This window comes from Convolutriloba macropyga, chromosome 4 (genome assembly GCF_964194025.1).
Source record: "Convolutriloba macropyga chromosome 4, txConMacr16.3, whole genome shotgun sequence".
Classification (NCBI taxonomy): domain Eukaryota; kingdom Metazoa; phylum Xenacoelomorpha; order Acoela; family Convolutidae; genus Convolutriloba; species Convolutriloba macropyga.
In genome coordinates, this window is record NC_134471.1 from 15,437,836 (window position 1) to 15,457,449 (window position 19,614).

The 19,614-nt window shown below is 36.7% G+C and overlaps 1 protein-coding gene across 2 annotated transcripts in view; it reads right to left on the reverse strand.

Moving 5' to 3' along the window:
• Positions 1 to 2,792: 2,792 nt before the first annotated feature.
• LOC142337477 (protein shuttle craft-like) overlaps positions 2,793 to 19,614 on the reverse strand; it is a 46,583-nt gene continuing 29,761 nt past the window's right edge. The window contains exons 8-13 of one of the 2 annotated variants that reach the window (XM_075386727.1): positions 18,937 to 19,142; positions 16,230 to 16,430; positions 13,041 to 13,259; positions 11,384 to 11,663; positions 8,489 to 8,850; positions 2,793 to 3,051 (exon numbers count right to left, since the gene is read on the reverse strand). In XM_075386727.1, the coding sequence (XP_075242842.1) occupies positions 2,880 to 3,051; positions 8,489 to 8,850; positions 11,384 to 11,663; positions 13,041 to 13,259; positions 16,230 to 16,430; positions 18,937 to 19,142 (1,440 nt within the window). In that variant the 3' untranslated portion in view covers positions 2,793 to 2,879. Of the gene's footprint in view, positions 3,055 to 8,488; positions 8,851 to 11,383; positions 11,664 to 13,040; positions 13,260 to 16,229; positions 16,431 to 18,936; positions 19,143 to 19,614 lie in introns of both variants that reach the window. The other variant, XM_075386726.1, reaches the window with a different exon arrangement.

Sequence of the window (19,614 nt, forward strand, 5' to 3'; positions counted from 1 at the left end):
AAAAACTGACAAACGTACGCGCTATTTCTTTTGCAGCAGGGCACAGTGCTGTTCCTCAAGGAGAGGTTAGAGGGATTATTATCATTATCAATAGTCATTAGACATAACCGTTTCAATAAAGGGCATCTAAAACTGGATTATACGCAAATATTGCAAGACATCTTGCTAATCCCTTTTCTAGTTGTTTCGAAACAAATTTTCCTGAAGAATCTCTGCAAAATTATGAATGCTGAGGCTCACAGATAATTGGCTGAATATATAAGAGAAAAATAGAAGCAAAAGTAAAGAAAAAGTTGCTAAGATTCTGAATGCGAATATCGCCAAAATCGAACAAAATGAAAAATCAAAAAAATTCAGAACAATAGACAAACATAGCCAGCCGGCAAGTTGCCAGAAAATAGCCGCTTGACACACGGGGTGCACATTGGAATTGAAACAGAAAAAATTAAGAGATAGAAATTGACGGAAATTTTCTTAGTGTCAAAGTGTTCTTATTTGGTTAGTAAATTCTGCATATTTGGTTAAATTCTAAAATAACATTTAATTCAGCTTCTCAACAGAAGGTTTTTAACCGTAATACTATTGCCCGCCAGCAATCGTTCTAACGAACTCTGATAACCTAATGCCTTATGACCGGGCCATATATGTTTATACCGTTTCTTTTGATTTTGCTCTTTTGACTTTGGCCGTATTCACTACATTGTCCAATTCAGTGCGTTAAAGAATTTAAAATCCATTCAGTTGAAACAGTGAGTGAGGTAAGTCAGAAGTCAAGCGCGAAAATCATGACTTATATATAACGAAAAACGTGATCAAAAAGATAAACCACATTTAAAAAAGGAGAGCCCCTAAATAATAGATGTTGAGGCCTGACGGCGGCTATTTAACAACCAACTAACGTCGGGCCAATTGCTCTTAAATGACAGGCGAGAGTTGAGCTTCGGTATTAGCCAGCTGGGGCTTAGGGATGCATCTTGTGAGTGTGAGCGGAGTGAGATGGGGGTCAAGTGCTGGGGGTAGGGTTGCGAGAGGGGTCCAAATCGCCGGGTTGGAGGAGGGTGGACGGGGAAGGGGGGTTGGCGTAACAGAGGGCATCAAACTTTTCAGACTAAGAAACGCCCTTCGCATAATAAAATTGTCTCCGCAAAACAGTGTTAGGTAATGGCATGTAAGAGACCAGTAAGACTCTCAGAGAGCTGCTCAGCTACTTGATGCCGTCCGAGTTTTACCTATTTTCCCCGTTTTTGAGGTCGAGACGTTAAACGGGTCAGCCGAATAATCAGTCAAGGGAAAAAACGCATAAAAAAGCACACAGGACTAACATAATTGCTACAAACTTCGTTTGAGAGCAGTTAAAACCCCTTTAACTGACAAATTTGTTCGGCGTTGTCATCCTGAAAAATTTTTTCTAGCTAAAATTTTTGGCCCAACCCATTTTCGGCCATGCGCACCCAGGTATGCGAAAAGAGCTATATTTTCACAAACGGATAAAAAGTTGCAGCAATAAGATTTAAATAGTAAATGTTGGCAGCTAAAGGAAATCTTCTGCAGCTCCTATAGCTCTAAGAAAACGTCTTCCAAGACTTCAAAATTACCATTTACCTCATTAAATTGAAAACATTCTCAGTAATTACTGATCACCATGCTTTTTCTGGATAAGCAAACCATAAAAACGTCCAACCTATAACTCGGGATTTCTCTTTGCATACTACTTAACCTCCTCAGACTGAAAACGGTCAGACGAAAAATAGGCGAAGAAAATTGGGACCTTCACTTAAAACTAGTTGCTATTTGTGCTGTACAATCATTCAATACTTCCGTGCAAACAAACTGATGATCAATATTTCAAAAACTCAGTTTAGCATTTTTTGCAAACCCCGTGCCTCAGACTCTATAAAAGACCATGAACTCAATATCGAAGGGAAATCATTGAAGCAATCAAAAATTGTCAAATTCCTTGGCATATTGCTCGACAGGCATTTAAGTTTTGATGACCAAATCAACAAAATGCCTAAATCTATGGAAGCGGGGATTCAAGCTATCAAAAGCTTACAAGGTGCACTGCCAGAACCAACTCTCATTGCTCTCCTGAAAAGTCTTGTATTGAGCCATATACATTATCCATGTCTCATACTGAATGGTATCACAAAAGAAAACCTGCTAAAACTAGACAAACAGATAAATTGGGGGTGTCGTGTGGCCGTTAGGAACAAAGAGAGGTCACTTCGAAGGGTGAAACAATTTTATTCAATCCCCACTGCCCAGCAAATAATATCATACCGGTCCATTAGCTATGCAGCACAACTTGTTACAAACAGCACGAAAGCGTTTAGAACGCTCCAGTTCCCAAATTTCTCATATAATACAAATAGCAGAACAAAACTGTGGCTTCTTCCAACAAAAGCAAAAAGCCTGTACCTCTCCAAATCATACCTTTTTAGCACTATTAGCCGTATTAACACTCTAAGACCAACAGTAGAGTTTGATAAAATGTTAAAGCGCTCTCACCAAACATGGAAAAGAAAATTTAAACAAGCCATCCTCGCTGTCGACTTGGGCATTACATAAAAAGTACAATTATTACAACCCCCACCTGAATATTAGGAAGGATGAGAAAAAAATTGTGAATCTAAATATCTTCATAACCGACTCTAAACATTCTCTCTTTTCCATTTCTCACTTCATTTATTAATATACACTGTGTATTCTAGATAACAGTTAATATAGTAACTGACAGACGACGGAATACAATAAAGTGTTTTTCTTCTTCTTCTTCTTCAATCAAAACCCCGTCATTTAAGCCCTTTATTAACAAACAGTTCCATGATCACAAATAAACTTCAAATTATACATGTCAATTTTTTAAATTTTCTTCCAGCTCAGCTGTCAAAATGATCGATCAACATATATCTGTTGTTCATGTTTGTTTCTGCTTGCAAATGATTGTTGATAGTAGCATTCGAAGAGACAGAAGTTGCATTGGATCTCATTGACCTCACAGGTCCCAAACTGACCAGACCCGGCTCAGGTTCCTCTTCACCAACACCATGTCTACTAAAATATGAGAGTATCAAAAAGATACAAGGAAACATCATTACTCCGATGCAATTGCCTCAGTAATAAGACAAGCAATATTTCTGTTGTTTTTACGTTTCAGTTTCCAAACAAAATTAGAGACATCGAATCTGCAACAAGCTCAGTCAATGAAGGTTTGGAGCTTTCAATTTGCATAAGTCAAGTTAATCAAGCATAGAGCATTCAACAGCGTGCAGATTACCACAAAATAGCCACCGTTGACACCCTTGAGATAGAAGCATGTCTGGTAGATTGCCAGAAAATAGCAGCGATAGCTTTGCAAACCTGCTGTCTCAAAATACCAATCAAAATGAGACCCTAAAATACTAAAAAATCAACAAAATATGCTGTCTCAATTAGATTCAGATTTAAGTCTTGTTTTTGGCAGCTGCCTTCAAAAAACCTTCATTTAAAAACATAGCTGGCAGATTGCCAGAAAATAGCCGCAATTGATTCGTAGATCGGCAGTCTAAAAAAAAACAGTAAAAAAGAGAGACCAAAAAAATTCGTCTTTTCATTGAAGGCTGATCTGTTATATTTTGATTAAAAATCTGTATAAGTTATTGCTGCCTCTATTAGCTGATCTCAAATAACCTTCATTTAGAATGACACACGCCCAGTTGACCTTATCTCTTTGAATTAAAGTAAATAAAAGTCAATTTCAAATTGAGGAAGTCATTTTTGAGAGTGAGGTAAGTCAAATGTGACCAAAAATTTAATCACGCGCATGAACAAAAAACTCGCTCCACTAAGAGCGAAAAATAACGTCACACATGCAATTCAGTTGAAATTGCGTGAACGAATGAACAAAAAGTGGCTGTGACGTCATATGGTCGTAACAAAAATCATGACGACGAAACAAAAAAACATAGCAGGACACGTCCTGACGTACAATTCAAAGAATTTTTATTGACTAAACAGAAAAACCAGACCTACGAGTGGACTAAGAGTGAATTGAGAAAACCATTTTAAAAAAATTCTGATAAAAAAAATAAGAAAAAAAAACGTGAAAATGCCGCATGTGAACAAAAAAACCACTAACGAGAAATGAAAATTTAATTCACACAAAAAACTAGGCCTAGAATGAGCTTTGAATGGATTGGGAAAACCATTTAGAAAAAAATCCGATCCAAAAAATCGAAAAAACAGTAAAAATCAGAGTGAAATTGCCGCATGTGAACAAAAAACCACTACCGAGAAACCGAATTTTTGTTCAAACACCATTTTCTCACTCTACTTTAAAATTAGAGCGAAAAAAATTCGCGCCGCAAAACCACTCGCTTTTTCGCTCCATTTCCTGTTTCGGCGTGACCAAAATCACTACTCCAATTTGACTTCAAAAATCATGAAAATGTGTGAACAGAACTTAAAAAAAAAGACAGCGCCCCAATACAATTCAAATTCTTTGAATTGTAAAAAACCAAGAGAAGGCCAATAATAGCCCCAGCTATCGCTGTGCGGCTATTAATAACACACCCTCAATTGCCCTTAACTCCACAAATTATTTGCCTAATTAAGAATTAGTAATTAAAGTCCACCCCAAAGTATGCTAAGCAGAGTCAAAGATCACTCATTTTGAAGAGCATACAAAAGTGGATTATGTTACCTTTTAATGTAAGAGCGACGGGAAAAATTCTTTTCAAAAGAACTTTAACAGAGTTCTTGAAATTTCAGCATGCTAATATACCGATAGACAGACAATTAGGATCATTCGCATCTTAATTTTATATATAGGACGCTTAACGAACAGCTTAATGGGTAACAACAATCAATAACCAGCAGATTTTTATAATTTTGATTATTTTAATATATATTCCTATATTATTAAAGGCATGTAAACTTAACCTTTCGGTTATACAATTAATTTACATGTTTGGAAAAAAATAAAGTCATTTTGAGAATGGAAGAAAAGCACTGTTGCAAGTTGGGTAAATCGTGTGAAAAAAATTTTCACGCACATAAACGAAAGGAACAAGAGAGGTCCAAAACTACCTTTTTCCATTTGCTTCTCAAAAAACTAGTCGTGCCAAAATCTTAAACTCAATAACATGTTAACAACCTTTTACACTACCAGTCCTTTCAAAGCATACACAATATTAGAAGAAAATCCATTAGAGTAAAAAAAGCTGTTGTCAAATACACTTGAGGTACTACATTTATAATTAAAAAAATCTATCACTCAATTAATCTAAAACCCACTGCTATTGAGTGTAACAAATTACTTCAAGTACAGAGTTAGGGGGCTGAAAGTTAAACGAATAGTCAAAAGCGGCAAGGTAAAAATTTTCATTGAAACACACTAACAATAATCCGTTCGAGCTTCGTCGGAGAGCAATTAATAAGTACTTGACCAAATTTCAAGTTTATAACTGTTTGTAATCATTGTAATGGCTAGTCACACCTCAGGCTTCAAACTATGAATAGCGCAAAAGGAGATTTTTCACAAGATTCGCGGGCTCTAGAATAGATATACTTAAAATCAGAACTGAGCTGATGGAGTGATAAATAAAAGCTTTTTATTTCACGGAAAATAGCCTCCGTTGACCTCACTGATCAACGTTGGGATTAAATAGTTTGAGAAAAAATAAAAAAAAAAATTGACGACAGCATTTTTTCTAAGCGTCAGAAGTGTTCTAATTTGGTCCGCAGTTTCATTGGAGTCGACAAACACTGCGAAATCATCATCTAAATTGGAGGACAATAAGCTTAATAGTGGTTAAAATGTTGAATGAAATCTTAACAACATTCAGTTGAACCAGTGAGGTAAGTGAGAAGATAAAAGCGAGTCGTGACTTGTGTAAAACAAAAAAGGCTAAAAGGGTAAACAAAAAAGGTTGAAAAAGTTAAAAGGAGAGCGCCTAAACAATAGCCGAAGAGGCTGACGGCCGCTATTGATCACTCAGCTGCGTTGAAAACTATCGCTACTGAGCGTAACAACTGACATCATGAACATAAAACCAGTTGGAGAGCATTGGAAACAATCATTGTTTTGAAGCGTCCGGTGTGCGGGAAATCTAATCTGTCAGACAAAACCAAAGCAGGACAAGTCATGAAATACAATCCTAATTGAACGAACATAGCTGGCAGATTGCCAGAAAATTGCCGCAATAGCTTTGTAGATCTGCGGTATCAAAAAACAGACCAACAGGAATTTTTTAAACGCTGAGATGTTATATTTTGAAAGAATCTGTTTAACGTATTGCTGCTTCTATTAATTTCCCTTAAACACACTTTAGATAGAGTGACACGTACTAATTTGAACATATCTTGTTGTAATAAAGTAACGAAAAGTCAATTTCAGAGTCAGAAAATTCATTTTTGAGAGAGGTAAGTCAGTCCAAAACTTAATCAGGCGAATGAACAAAAATATTCTCCGCTAAGAGTGAAAAATGACGTAACTCGCGCAATTCAATTGAAATTGCATTAACATATGAACAAAAAGCAGATTTGAAGTGGTGATTGTAGCGTCATATGGTCGTATTAGAAATCCTGTTGACAAAATGAAGAAAAAAGAAGGCCAAAAATAGCCTCAGCTAACGGCTATTAAAAACTCCAGAACATACAAGTTGATCAGCAGACTAAATGAACTTCACAAGCCAAGTAGAAAAAAAAACAAACAACATATCCGTAAAACTGCCGGAAAATATCCGCCGTTGACCCGCTTGACGCACACAAGGATTGAAACAGAAAAAGAAAAAATAAGAGATAGAAAGTGACACAATTTTTCCAAGTGCCAATTTCTCTTTATTTGGTGCGCAAATTCTGCATATTCGGTTAGATTCTAAAATTACACTTAATTCAGCTTTTAAACTGAACGCTATTAAGCATATAATACTAATGTCAGCTAGCAATTGCTTTAATGGCCTTTCATAACCGAATGCACTATGACTTAATGACCGGGATTTATATGCTGCCCCTGTTTCTTTTGATTTTTTATTTTGCTATTTTGTCTTTGCCTGTATTCACTACATTGCGTAATTCAATGCGTGAAAGAATTAAAATTCATAAGTCAAGCGTGAAAATCGTGACTTATGTAAAACGAAAAACGTGATCAAAAAGGTAGAGTGAATTGCCCTGACTAACGTCGGGCCAATTGCAGGCGAGCAGTTGACTTCGTGTCAGCTAGCAACGGTTTAGTGAGGCTAGCTTTAGCTCAATTGAAGGGGCGTGAGATGAGCGCAGCGGGGGGGGGGGTGAACCGGGGGCATTAGGGGGGGGGGGCAACGATGGGAGGGGATCTTTGGCTGCACGGGGCCCTTACGGCTTGAACGATGTGCAGGGATGAGGATTGGGGGGGGGGGGGGTGTGGTGTTGGGGGGTTAACTTCTAAGAACCACCCTTCACAAGTATAAGTCTCCAAAAGAGTTTCTGTGAATCTTGTACTTGGCGGCTAGTGAGCTGAAAGGCTCTAAGTAAACTCAATGCCCGCTGGGCGCTAGCTGTTTATTTCGTTTCTGAGGACGAAAAGTTATATGTGTTAGACGAGCAATCGGTCAAGCGAAAAATTGCCTTAGAAAAAACCAGGACTAATATAATTTCTACAAACTTCGTTTGAGAACAATTAATAACAAAACTTAAAACTTATATTTTAGTACGCATCTGACGTCATGAACATAAAACCAGTTGGAGAGCGTTGGAACCAATCATTGTTTTGAAGCTTCCGGCGTGCGGGAAATTTCAGACAAAACCAAAAGCCATAGCAAGAGAAGTCTTGAAATACAAACCGATTTGAATAAAAAACTCTAGAAACTACTATTTGATCAGCACACCAACTGAACATCACAAACCAAGTAGAGACAAAAATTAAACAAACTTAAATAAAACTTAAATTTAACTACGCTAAAATCCACCCATTATCAACACGCACAAGCTATAAAAAGTTTTATTGGCTCAAAAAATTTCTTTGGCTTTAAATTTTATTAAAATAATGTCAGAAAACTTACAAAATAAGTTTCAAAATGTAGTGAAAAATAAATAAAATCCAGTAAAATGTAGATAACTTTATTGTAAATGTATTCAAAACCAATCTTTCATATCTAAGACCCAAGAATTAGAGAATAGATAACTTAGCACCTCATGCAGGAATAACTTGACAGACAAAAGACGAACAGAGGCGAAAACAAAATATATTTTTATAAAAATGAAATCAGAAAAGACAAAATTTTACTAAATTCTCGTACGGGTTATGGCGTAAATTTATTTTAAAAAAATCCAAATTTAGGTTAAAAAACCAATGGAAGAACCCCGCTTCAAACCGCAAAAAATATATATTTCCCCGTGAACTCTAACACAATGTTTTCAAAACAACTTTTTTGCCAAAATCCACAAAACAGCCAGCAGTATCCTAAATTTATTCACACTGGGAAAAACAAATGGCTAGAATGCTGTGTAACTATGTCATGAAAATACTAACGTGAATTGAAACGAATTAGCTTGCATAATTCCGGCACCACGCGAATCTGCATGCGTCCAATCTGGTTCGTAATTACTGGGTGAGTGCACATTCTGAAAATTTATCTGCAAATTCTGTGAGCCCCATTGAGAATTTAAGTGAGCCCACTGGGAATTTTGTGATTGGTGATGCGAAGAGATTTGCCCCTCTGGCCCTGCTACAGATTCAAGAGCAGCAATAGGCCAGTTTATGTTGCTAGTCGGATGAGCGGTTATGTTTTGTGAACTTTGCTGGCCCGGGATAGCAAAATTAGAAGCCCAATTGGTGGCTGTACCCAGTGGAAAAGACTGGTGGATGTCGTTTATCTGTCTAGTGTTGTTTGACTGAAATCACAGCTTTCGAGTTTTGCTACTAATAAAAATATAGACAGCAAATTGCTGAAATAGCAGCGAAATAGAAGTAGACTTACGTGCCGTAGAACATACTTGACAACAGAGCTAATTATCTGATCAAATTAAATTATAAAGATGACTTATTTTCACATCTAAAAAAGTTACTTTTCAAGCTAAAGCCAGATTCTTGAATATCGTTTACTCAAAAACCCTTAGTAGCTGCCTTTGATACACATGGCTTTTCTTGACCTCGAAAAGGTTTAGTAACCTCAATGTAAGTGTAAAAAAATGATTGAGGGACTCGGTAAGTCATTTGATAAAAAGAATTTAATCACGCAGTTGAACTTCGAGCTCAGTTAAAAATCCAGTCAAAAATGACGCCACACACATAAAATCATCAATAGAACAAGTGTGGCACCGAAATATCAAACATAACCGACTAACGTCGGGCGAATTGCTCTCAACCGACCGGCGGCAGTTGGCTTCGTCAGCAGCTAGCAACGGTTTAGAGAGGCTAGCTTTAGCTTGGTTCGACTCTGCAACTTTTAGTTGTCTAGCCTTGTTAGTAAATAAATCAAATAGAAAAAAAAACTGATATTTTAAAAAATTGCAAAATTTAAAAAGAAAGTTTCCAGATTTCGCAGTCAACAAACGTTCAAAACCATTTTTTGTCTCTGGAGTTTTGTCAAGTAACCCATTTGCAAGACTTAAAAAGTTTCGTCGGCCAGTATTCATCGTTAAACTCAGAAAAGGACAAAAATATCGGAAAATTTTGAAAGCAATCGCGAACTTTGAAATCTTGCTAAAATTCAAGATATTAAAATCTTCAAAATCATTTCATTGTTTCGAAAGACTATCTAGTATCCCTATTTCCAGCTTTAAATAGTTTCACTGGCTCATAAAGATCCATAAACTTTGAATATGATAATTTTCCAAAAATTTGGAACAAATTTAAATTTTATCAAGGAAATGCTAAAGCTGGAGATTAAAATATTGATAACCATTCCAATAACTAAAGAAACTATGCAACAAGTTATTATCAAACCTTGGAGGAGGTCCCTAGTACCCTGGTGCCGCAAAAATCAAGAAAATCAAAAAGATTCAAAAAACTTAAATTTGCAAATATTTTTCAAAAAGCTGCTTAAATTCGTGATATCAAAATCTTGAAAAACATTCCATTACATCTAGAAACTATGCAGTAACATATTATCAAACCCTACAGGAGGTTGAGCGGCTCTTGAGGCTAGAGAAACCCAAAAAAGACAAAAAAACTTAGTTTAAAAGTTAAACAGTTTTCCAGTAACTTACTATCATACCCAAACGCAGGGTTTTCTAAGCCCTGAGGCTGAAAAAACTGAATAATGACAAAAAAAACGTTTAAAAAATTGAAAATTACAAGTTTTTCAAAAAAAAGCTAAAATTTGTAATGCAAGTTTTACAGGAAAAAATCTATTACATCTAGAAACTATACAGTAACCTATTGTCAAACCCTAGAGGGAGTTTCTTGGCTCTTGAGGCTGGAGCCTCAAAAACGACAAAGAGGCTGATCCAAAAAAACGACGAAAAGATTCAAAAAACTTGAAAAGATGCAAGTTTTATAAAGAATTGCTAAAATTTGTGATATTAAAAAGATGAAAACTATTCCATGGCAAAAAAAAATTTCGATATCTTATTATCAAACGCTTAAGAAGGTTTTTTAGTCCCTACGTCTGGACAGATGTGAATAATGAAAATTAAATGTCAAAAAAAATTGAAAAAAATTGCACGTTTTGTCAAAAAATTCTAAAATTCGTGGTGTTAAAATGTTGAAATCATTCCACTACCCCTAGAAACTATGCAGTAACCTACTATGAAACTCTAGAGGAGGTTCCTTGACACCTAGGGCTGAAAAAACTCAAAAAATGACCCACGGGGGTGGGGGTGCACCGGGGGGCTGATGGGGTGGGGCAACAGCGCGGTGGGGGGTAGGGCAATAGTGGGAGGGGGGGGGTTGGTTTGGTCAACAGTGGCGGTGTCTATAACATCTAAGAACCGCCCTTCACACCAGAAGTATAAGTCTCCGAAACAGTTTGAGCTGAAAGGCTCTAAGAGCACTTAATGACCGCTGGGCGCTACCTGCTTCCCGTTCTTGAGGACGAAAAGACAAATGGGTCAGACGAAAAATCGGTCAAGCGAAAAATCGCATAAAAGACCGACAAGACTAATATAATTGCTACAATTAACAAAGTTACTTTTTTAAGGCCAGCAGCTCGAAAAAAAATACAGAAGCGACAACGAAACACAGAAGCCAACAAATACATCTTCGCAGCAAAATAACTAACACGTTACTTTTAGTTTAGCCAGTATATAATTTATTCATAAAACCCATGTTGTATAAATTGTCGCTTAGATAACACGGACAATAAGATCACTTATTCCGTTCACTAGAAAACTAGTTTTCAAGGATATAATTGAACTTATTATAACCAACCAAGGTCAAAAGTGTTTTTTGAAAGTTTTTTCGTTACGAAAATAATGAAGTCACCTTAGGTTGACCAATACTGCCTGCAGATTGAGTAAACTGTGCACTTCCAACAACTGTCCAGCCATCTGAGTCCTGCTGGTTGGAATACCCTGTCGTCCTGGTATCATCCCTCGGTGGTCCCCAAGGTGGCCTGGAAGGAGCTGGGAAAGATGAGAGACTGCCGGCTGTGTTACTCCTGGGAATACTTATAACACCAGGTGCAGGTTGTTGTTTGGAATTCTCTTTGATGCGCTTTGCTATCACAGATGTCAAACTAGAGTCTGGTATTTTCACTCGATTCCTTAAACGAATGCAACACGCTCAGTTTTAGATACAATCCTCAAAACGAAAATATAAAAAAATTTCCTCAAAAAAAATGTGCGCTATCTTATTCGGTCGAGAGGATAACGGCGGCTACTAATCAATTACAACAAAAGTTAGCTTGTGGATGGTGCCCAAAGCTATAGTGTAATGCCTTGTTGATTTTCGAGACTGTACGACCATCTTTCGTTCATTGACAACATTTTCAACCGTAACTAGATGAAATTTGAATATTCAGTTGTGAATTGGCTAGACTCCAATTGAAGTCTTTTGTGAACTCTAATCAACCTGAACCTAGTAGGCAACAAATGCATGGTTACTGTGATTGAGATGTCTGCTCTAGTGAGGTTGAGATGACTGCTTTACTGTATGACTGAAAGATGAGTATTGGAAGCGAAAACTGCGTGATCCCTGCGCTCAATTAGTATTTGAATGAGTATCAGATAAAGTAGATGCAGTCATAGCCACAGAAATAACATCAGAGTAGTGTTACAATTATGATTGCAGAGTTAATATGATAAAGAGTGGCTACACTACATGTTTGGTACACACAACACGAGCTCTGTTAATTCCCGAAAGATGGTTCAAGGAGACTTGAGGCTCACGGGGAATCAACTCCAAAGAGCTGGACCCTAGATAATTTTCGTACCGATGCGCTGCTCTTCATGGCTTGGGATTCGGTCCTTTAAAGGTATAATGACTAGATACCTACGGTGCCGGCCAAAGGTGAGGTGCACTGTAATGCTTTCGAGTTGATTAAAAATTGTCAAAATAATTCTAAATCCAGTTAACGGATGCTCATTTTCAAAACTTTTCACATCAGAAAAGAGTGGAGTTGGTGGGGGAGGGGGAGTCAATTAAGACGAAATTGTCATTCACGCCAGGCAGTTCTGCTTATTCAGCAGCTTTGGTGAACCGTACAGTTAGAGCCCTAATAAGCTGCTCGGACACTAGTGCCTCAGGCTTGAACAGATTATCCCGTTTTTGAGACCGCAAGTAAGTAAATCACTCAAAAACTCACAATATCTGGAGAAAGTCGAAACGTTAAAGCAAAAATTTACACAGATAGTCTGCAAAATTTAAGCACTGTTCTGTCAAAAGAGAAAAATTCTGTATTCAGGGACAAAAAGACATACACTCAACTGCGTGCGTGTACTTACTTTTAGAAATAAATTCGACCTGAACAATTAGTACTTCAGGCAAAAACGCTGTAGAAAACCAGTGCTCCTGCCGGTTCGAGCCGTAAAACCAAGAGTACCGTAATATAGCTAAGCTCAGCTTACAGCTTCGCAGAGCTGTACAGCGGTTTTTACATAGATATAGCAGGCTATAATTGCATATTAAACTTTACACGTACCTGTACCCGAAAATGACCACATGTTTCATGGGTTCCTCATCATACGCCTGTGACTCCAGTCCATAGTACTCAGCTAACTCGTGTATGATTCGTCTCTTGGTGGAGCTCATCGGTTTGAATGGAAACTGCTGTCGCAGTCCAGTGTCCACACAGCTCTGGACCAGATTGAAGCACGTCTTCTCTAATTCGTAGATGAACTCCGCGTACCCTCCTGTCATCCTGCATCAGTTTCAGAGTAAGAATTAAATCTAATTTGGATCAAAATCTTCTGCACACAAAATAATGACTTGTATTCACGCGTAATCCCCAATTTTTGCATTTAGATATGAATACATGAAATATGTGCATAATAAATCAATAAATATTATAAATCTGATTTAAATGTAATAGTTGCATTGAATATCGGCAAATAGTCTTGGTCAACATAGAAAACCTTCAACCGAGAGAACAGAAATAGTTTCCAACAATGCTATTACAGCAGGGCTCATACAAATTCCTCAGCTCAACTCGCAAAGGAGGGACAAAGCAAAGGAGAGACTGAAGCGCAGAAAATGTGCTCATATTAAATCTAACGAAACGCTGTCGTTACCATGGTCTACTAAGAAGACAAATTCCATCCGAAGAGGCGAGAAAATAATCTAGACAAAAATCTCCGATTTTTGGAGAATGGACTGAAGTAAAACAGACCAACAAATAAAGACATAGCTGGCAGATTGCCAGAAAATAGCCGCAATAGCTTTGTAGATCTGCAGTCTAAAAAAAACAGTAAAAAAGACAGACCAGAAAAAAAGTGTTTTCATTGAAGGCTGAGATGTTATATTTTGATTAAAAATCTGTTTAAGTTATAGATGCATCTTTCAGCTGCTCTTAAATAACCTTTATTTAGAGTGACACATCCACTTGACCTATCTCTTGGAATTAAAGTAAACAAAAGCCAATTTCAAAGTGTGGAAGTCATTTTTGAGAGAGAGGTAAGTCACGTGTGACCAAAAATTTAAGCACGCGAATGAACAAAAACTAGCTCCACTAAGAGCGAAAAATGACGTCACGCACGCGTTTCAGTTGAAATTGCATGAACGAATGAGCCAGAAGTGGTTGTGACGTCATATGGTCGTAACAAAAATCTTGACGACGAAATAAAAAACATAGCCGGAATAACTCAGGAAGCAACTCGAAGCCTCAAAACTTCACAAAAAACCGTAATTGCAGCTGAAGCCGCTACCTTTTGTATTAAATCATTAACTCATAACCTCCCCAGGTTTGATCCAAAAATCGGTGAAATTTATACCACTGACACCAAGAGAAACAAAATGCAGCAAAGTTTTATATTAACAGAAACAATTGGTAACGTTAAAAAAGTACGAAAAATTAGGATGGTCAAAATACTGATAGGCTGAAAAACCTGCAAAACTATTAATTGCCCTCAAATAATTCATGATTTCAATCTCAAAAAGATCGCGAAAGCAAACGGCAGATAATAATCTTAGAAACTAAGTTAAATTTTTCAAAAAAGAATGCTCAAATTTAAGAATCTGAAAACATTACAATTAGATTTTTAATCACTGCAATTAAGACAAAACAACACATACTTTTTCCTTGACGTATATATTCTAGACATGATTTCATACTAATTCAAAAAATAAATTAAACATAAAAAAACATAAGCAACAATAATAAAGGCAAAAGATCGCTTAAAAACAATACTAATGCCTAAAGAAAATTGCAATAAATGGTACTGAATGGAAATTTTTTCTAGCAAGCTCTCAGTACTGCCTTATGTTGAAAGAAATCAATTGCAAACCTAAGAAATGACGAAAATCTAAGAAAGCTGAAATCATTCAATTTTTAAACAACCGAAAAAAAATCAAAATAACAAATATAAATTTAGGGGCCAAGACAAAGCTAGAATTATACAAACTAGAATGTGGAGAATATGGACGCAATGTAGGGAACACCGTAAGAGAAAGACTAATTCTTGATTTTTAAAAATCAAATTAAAAAATCAAGAAAAACGAATACATTTCATTGTTCTGCATTCGAGACATAGAAAAGACAATGAATCATGCGAGGCAAAGATCCATCCTCCTGAACAGAAAAAAAGAAAACAGAATTCACACAAACTAATTCAGCATAAAAAGACCACATGACTAATATAATTGCCACAAAATTCGTTTGAGAGCAATTAAAAAGGCTTATTTGTATTGAAAATTGATATTTTTCACATTTTGAATGTTTCTCTGCTGAGTGATTTCTTGTTTGTAAAAAGTTTTTGTGAGCAGCAAGACGAACGGCTCATTCGTGAGCAGAAAACGCACTTAAAAACAACCGACTAACGTCGGGCGAATTGCTCTCAAACGACTGGCTGGCTTCGTCTGTAGCTAGCCACGGAGGGGGGCGGGGGTGGGTGCACCGGGGGCTGATGGGGGGTAGGGGTCTTCAACCTCAAAGAACCACCCTTCATACCATAAGTATAAGTCTCCAAAAGAGTTTCTGTGAATAACATACTTGGAGACTAGTGAGCTGAAAGGCTCTAAGAGCACTTAATACCCGCTGGGCGCTACCTGTTTATCCCGTTTTTGAGGACGAAAAGTCAAATGGGACAGATGAAAAATTGGTAGAGCGAAAAATCGCAAGACCGACAGGACTAATATAATTGCCACAAACTTAGTTTGAGAGCAATTAAACAGTCAATTGTTCAGAAAAGCAGTACGAAATAAGGAGAAATGCAACACGTTTGCAATAATTGGTGAATTTATGTAAGTTCTCTATTGCATTGTACAGGATCAATCTTTCAGTGGAAAAAAACTTCTTTCCTAGATCAACAGCAATGAGATTTTAAAATTTGAGAGCCGAGGATCATGGAGAGCCTTTTTCGTGGTTAACACGGCGGAAAATAATGCGAAATTCGGCAAGCAACTGACTGATTGGCATCAGGAATTTGTGTCGTATTCTGTAATCACTTACTGACTCTTATCTCTTCTTCTTGAGAAAACACTCAGACAGCTATTAATTTGTTAAATTTGTTGATCGAATAGATTAACTTTACGCAAAATAAAGTGAAGGCAACCAAAACGGATTAGCTGATCATACGAAGTCTGAACAACGCGATGTTACCGATTGGCGAACATCAATTTATGAGGTACAATTACACCACATCGCTACATATTTAAAGATAAGAAGAAAACTGACCCCATTTGTATGAGGAAGTCTGTATATGGTACCACCAGACTGCTGCTGCCGATCGGACCAAACGCATCATCCAACCTCTGAAGCCAGGCGTCTCTCTTACAACTGTCTTTACACGGCAAAGTGTAGCAACTTCCATCACTCGGTTGTCCTCTGCTGTCTGAGTTTATGTTCATAGCATTCATCGCAGACTCTAGTAGAGATCTGAAACACGAAAGTTTTGAGCGTCTTGTTTTTTATAAACAAAATGAATGTGCGAGCTCGCACAGCAAAGTTCTTCAGGTAATAGGTTGCGTACGTTGAGTACTGCACTACATGCTAAAAAAATTTCTTGATATTTCAGCATTTGTTCAGCTTTGAAACATAAACCATAAAACAAATGTCAGATGAGTTGCTCTCGAAAGACATTCGGTACCATTTAATCTACAGGGGTAGTAGATTATAGATGTTTGATGGGTGAACCCCTCCCTCCCCGGAACTTCAGGATGTCAGTCTGCCTTCTTTACCCACTAGGCTACGACGGATTTATTTCCCTTTCGCTCACCCTTCTTCGAGATCAAAACCCTTCGAGATCAAATATAAGCTTATTTAGAGAAGAAAAAACTGCTTGCAACAACACAGTTTGGATATAGAAAAAAAGTCAACTACAGATGCTCTTTTATATTGCTTTGAAAAATCAGATATGATCTCAATAAAAAACATCGTTACAGGAGCTCTTTTAGACCTATCAAAAGCTTTTGATTCGATATCACAGTAATCTTTCTTTCGATGAAGAATTAAAAAATGTACTAAAAAATGGCTGTTCGCATAAAGGTCATTTACTTCATCAAAAAATATTTCCAGAAAAAACTAGATCTGCTTTACTGAACGCTCCTGTTTTAAGTCATCTGCATTACCCAATTGCTCTGTTCTCAGGTCTTAAAAAATCACTTCGAGTTATTTTAAATAAACAACTGAACTGGGGGATAAAGGCATGTTTCAATAGAACCAAATTTGACAGGACCACTGATCTCAAAATCAAACAAAAAATCTTACCAGTAGAATACCTCATAAAGTATCGGATTATTATATATTTTATAAAGCTTCTAAAAGCAGATCTACCAGCTTTCGATGAACTCAAGTTAGCCACCCTAAGTGCTAAAATGAATGACCGTACAAACAAGCTGTCATTTCGAGCAAACCAAAAAACAAATATAATGCAAAATTGTTTTCCAAAAAAAAGCAATTGACTGGTATAATGATTTACCTCTCGCCTTGAGGCGGAATATTCCTAAAAAGCGGGCTCTCAAAATTACAATCAAAAATTATTTCTGGAATGAGTTTCTAAAAGACCCAACGGTTTCTGAATTGAATTCTTATCTCAACTCTTTCAAGTTCAATCTTAATTTGACTTAAATGACTTTAAAATTATAATTCATCTCTCTTAATTTGTCGATATTTTAACACATCGTAAACTTAATACAATTTTAAACTTTCACAATATGTGACGTTTGTTTCATTTATACTTCTTAACACTACATTACCTTTAAACTATGTTCTGTATTTTATAGTTCATACTTAAAGGAATTAACAATGTTTTTCTTTCTTTACATCCACTTTTATATTAGCAACAAACTATTTCAGAATGAGAGCAACTTAGATCACTCCAAATGAAGCTCTCAAGCGTGAAAAAGTTACCCGAGAACTCAAAGAATGTTCTAGAATACAACGGTCAAGCAAACCTTTTGCATAAAAAAATGACACCTTTACAAAAATTGCTTTTAAGTTAATGATGAAGATTGAATAAAAACAAGATACGTATGTTTACCCGCGTTAACAAAGTTTCAATTTGAGCATTAAATGCAAAATTTTAATTAGACCGAAAAGACGCCTGAAGACAATTATCAGCTATAGCCTTTATTAACTCGAAAATATTTTAGTCTTGCAGTTTTCAATTAACATTATTTTACTCTCAACTAACACAAAACGGTTTTAGGATTCTAACCTCCAGGTCAGCAGGGCATCTACATATTTGTGAAATTTCAAGTACTTTGAACGAAGGTGAAACATAACCGGCAGATTGCCGGAAAATAGTCGCCGTTAATTCCCATAACTCTATTGGGATTGAAAGAAAAGAAAATATCAACAAAAATATCAAAAGTTGCAAAAAACTGCTTTTAAAAAGCCGCACGTGAACAATAAATTTCGCTCGCTTAGAGAAAATTTTTTCACACATCAACTTCTCGCTCTCTCAATAACAGCGGTATGAACAAAAACCACTTTCTTTTCGCTCCGCTTTTCACTTTTGTTCAGCACCAAAATCATTCCGAATTTTTTCACGCGTTTCATTTCCCGCTTCAAAATTCACTCCAATAAAATTGATTAAAAAAGGACTTCTCCAATACTCCTCTTCGAGTCGTAAAAAAAGACAGCGCCCCAATACAATTCAAATTCTTTGAATTGTAAAAAAAATAGGAGCGCTATAATAGCCGGCTGAGAAGATGAGGGCGGCTATTAAACATAACCGACGGGCGGATTGCTCTCAAACGCATGCATCTCACAATCGCTTCTAATTTTGCAACCGACATAATTTCTGAATGCACCAAATAACTCCAAACTTCGTACAAGAGAAATTAAATAAAAAGCAAGACATACGCAATATAGCTAGCTACCTTACATCTATACAGACGGATGTAAATTAAAGGCAAAATCTGCTTAACAGTGCACGAACCCTTTTGATCTCTGGACGTATTCGTTACAGGGTAGTTGCCCTTTGACCCTGTTGCATACACAACTAACAGGTACCAATTGTTTACATGGGGAGGGTGGACAATCGCCAGAGCCATAATGACATGTTTCATTACATGCATGTCCACAACCCATTCTGCGCACTTGGCATTTCTGCTGACACGATTCGTTGTCTTTCAGACAGGAACCCTAAAATATACAATCACTATCATGACTGATATCAGGCAAGGCTCACAAACATAAAGCACACAAAAACTCAGGACTGAATCAGTGACATTTTTGCAGAATACAATGCTTCCTATTTACAGTCGTTTTTCACATTTTTTGACGTATCGGCAAAAATTTTGTCTCAAATTAGCATTAGGAAAAAAACTTGAAAGTTCGTCATGATTGGAACAAAAACGTTTCTCTGGATGTCTACTGTAGTTACTAATTTAAAATCTTCCCGGAGGTTTACAACGAGGGATTGGATAATAGGCGAAAACTTGATTAGGCAAAAACAATTTTAGACAAGCGAAAAAAATGCAAAATTAGGCGAACATTAATCAGCTTTAAATAAAATGAACTAATGCTGGACGAATTAACCTCAAACAAGTGGCGAGCGGTAAGGGATCAATTAAAAAAAGTGTAACCTAAGGAGTTTTAAGTGCTTTCTTACGTA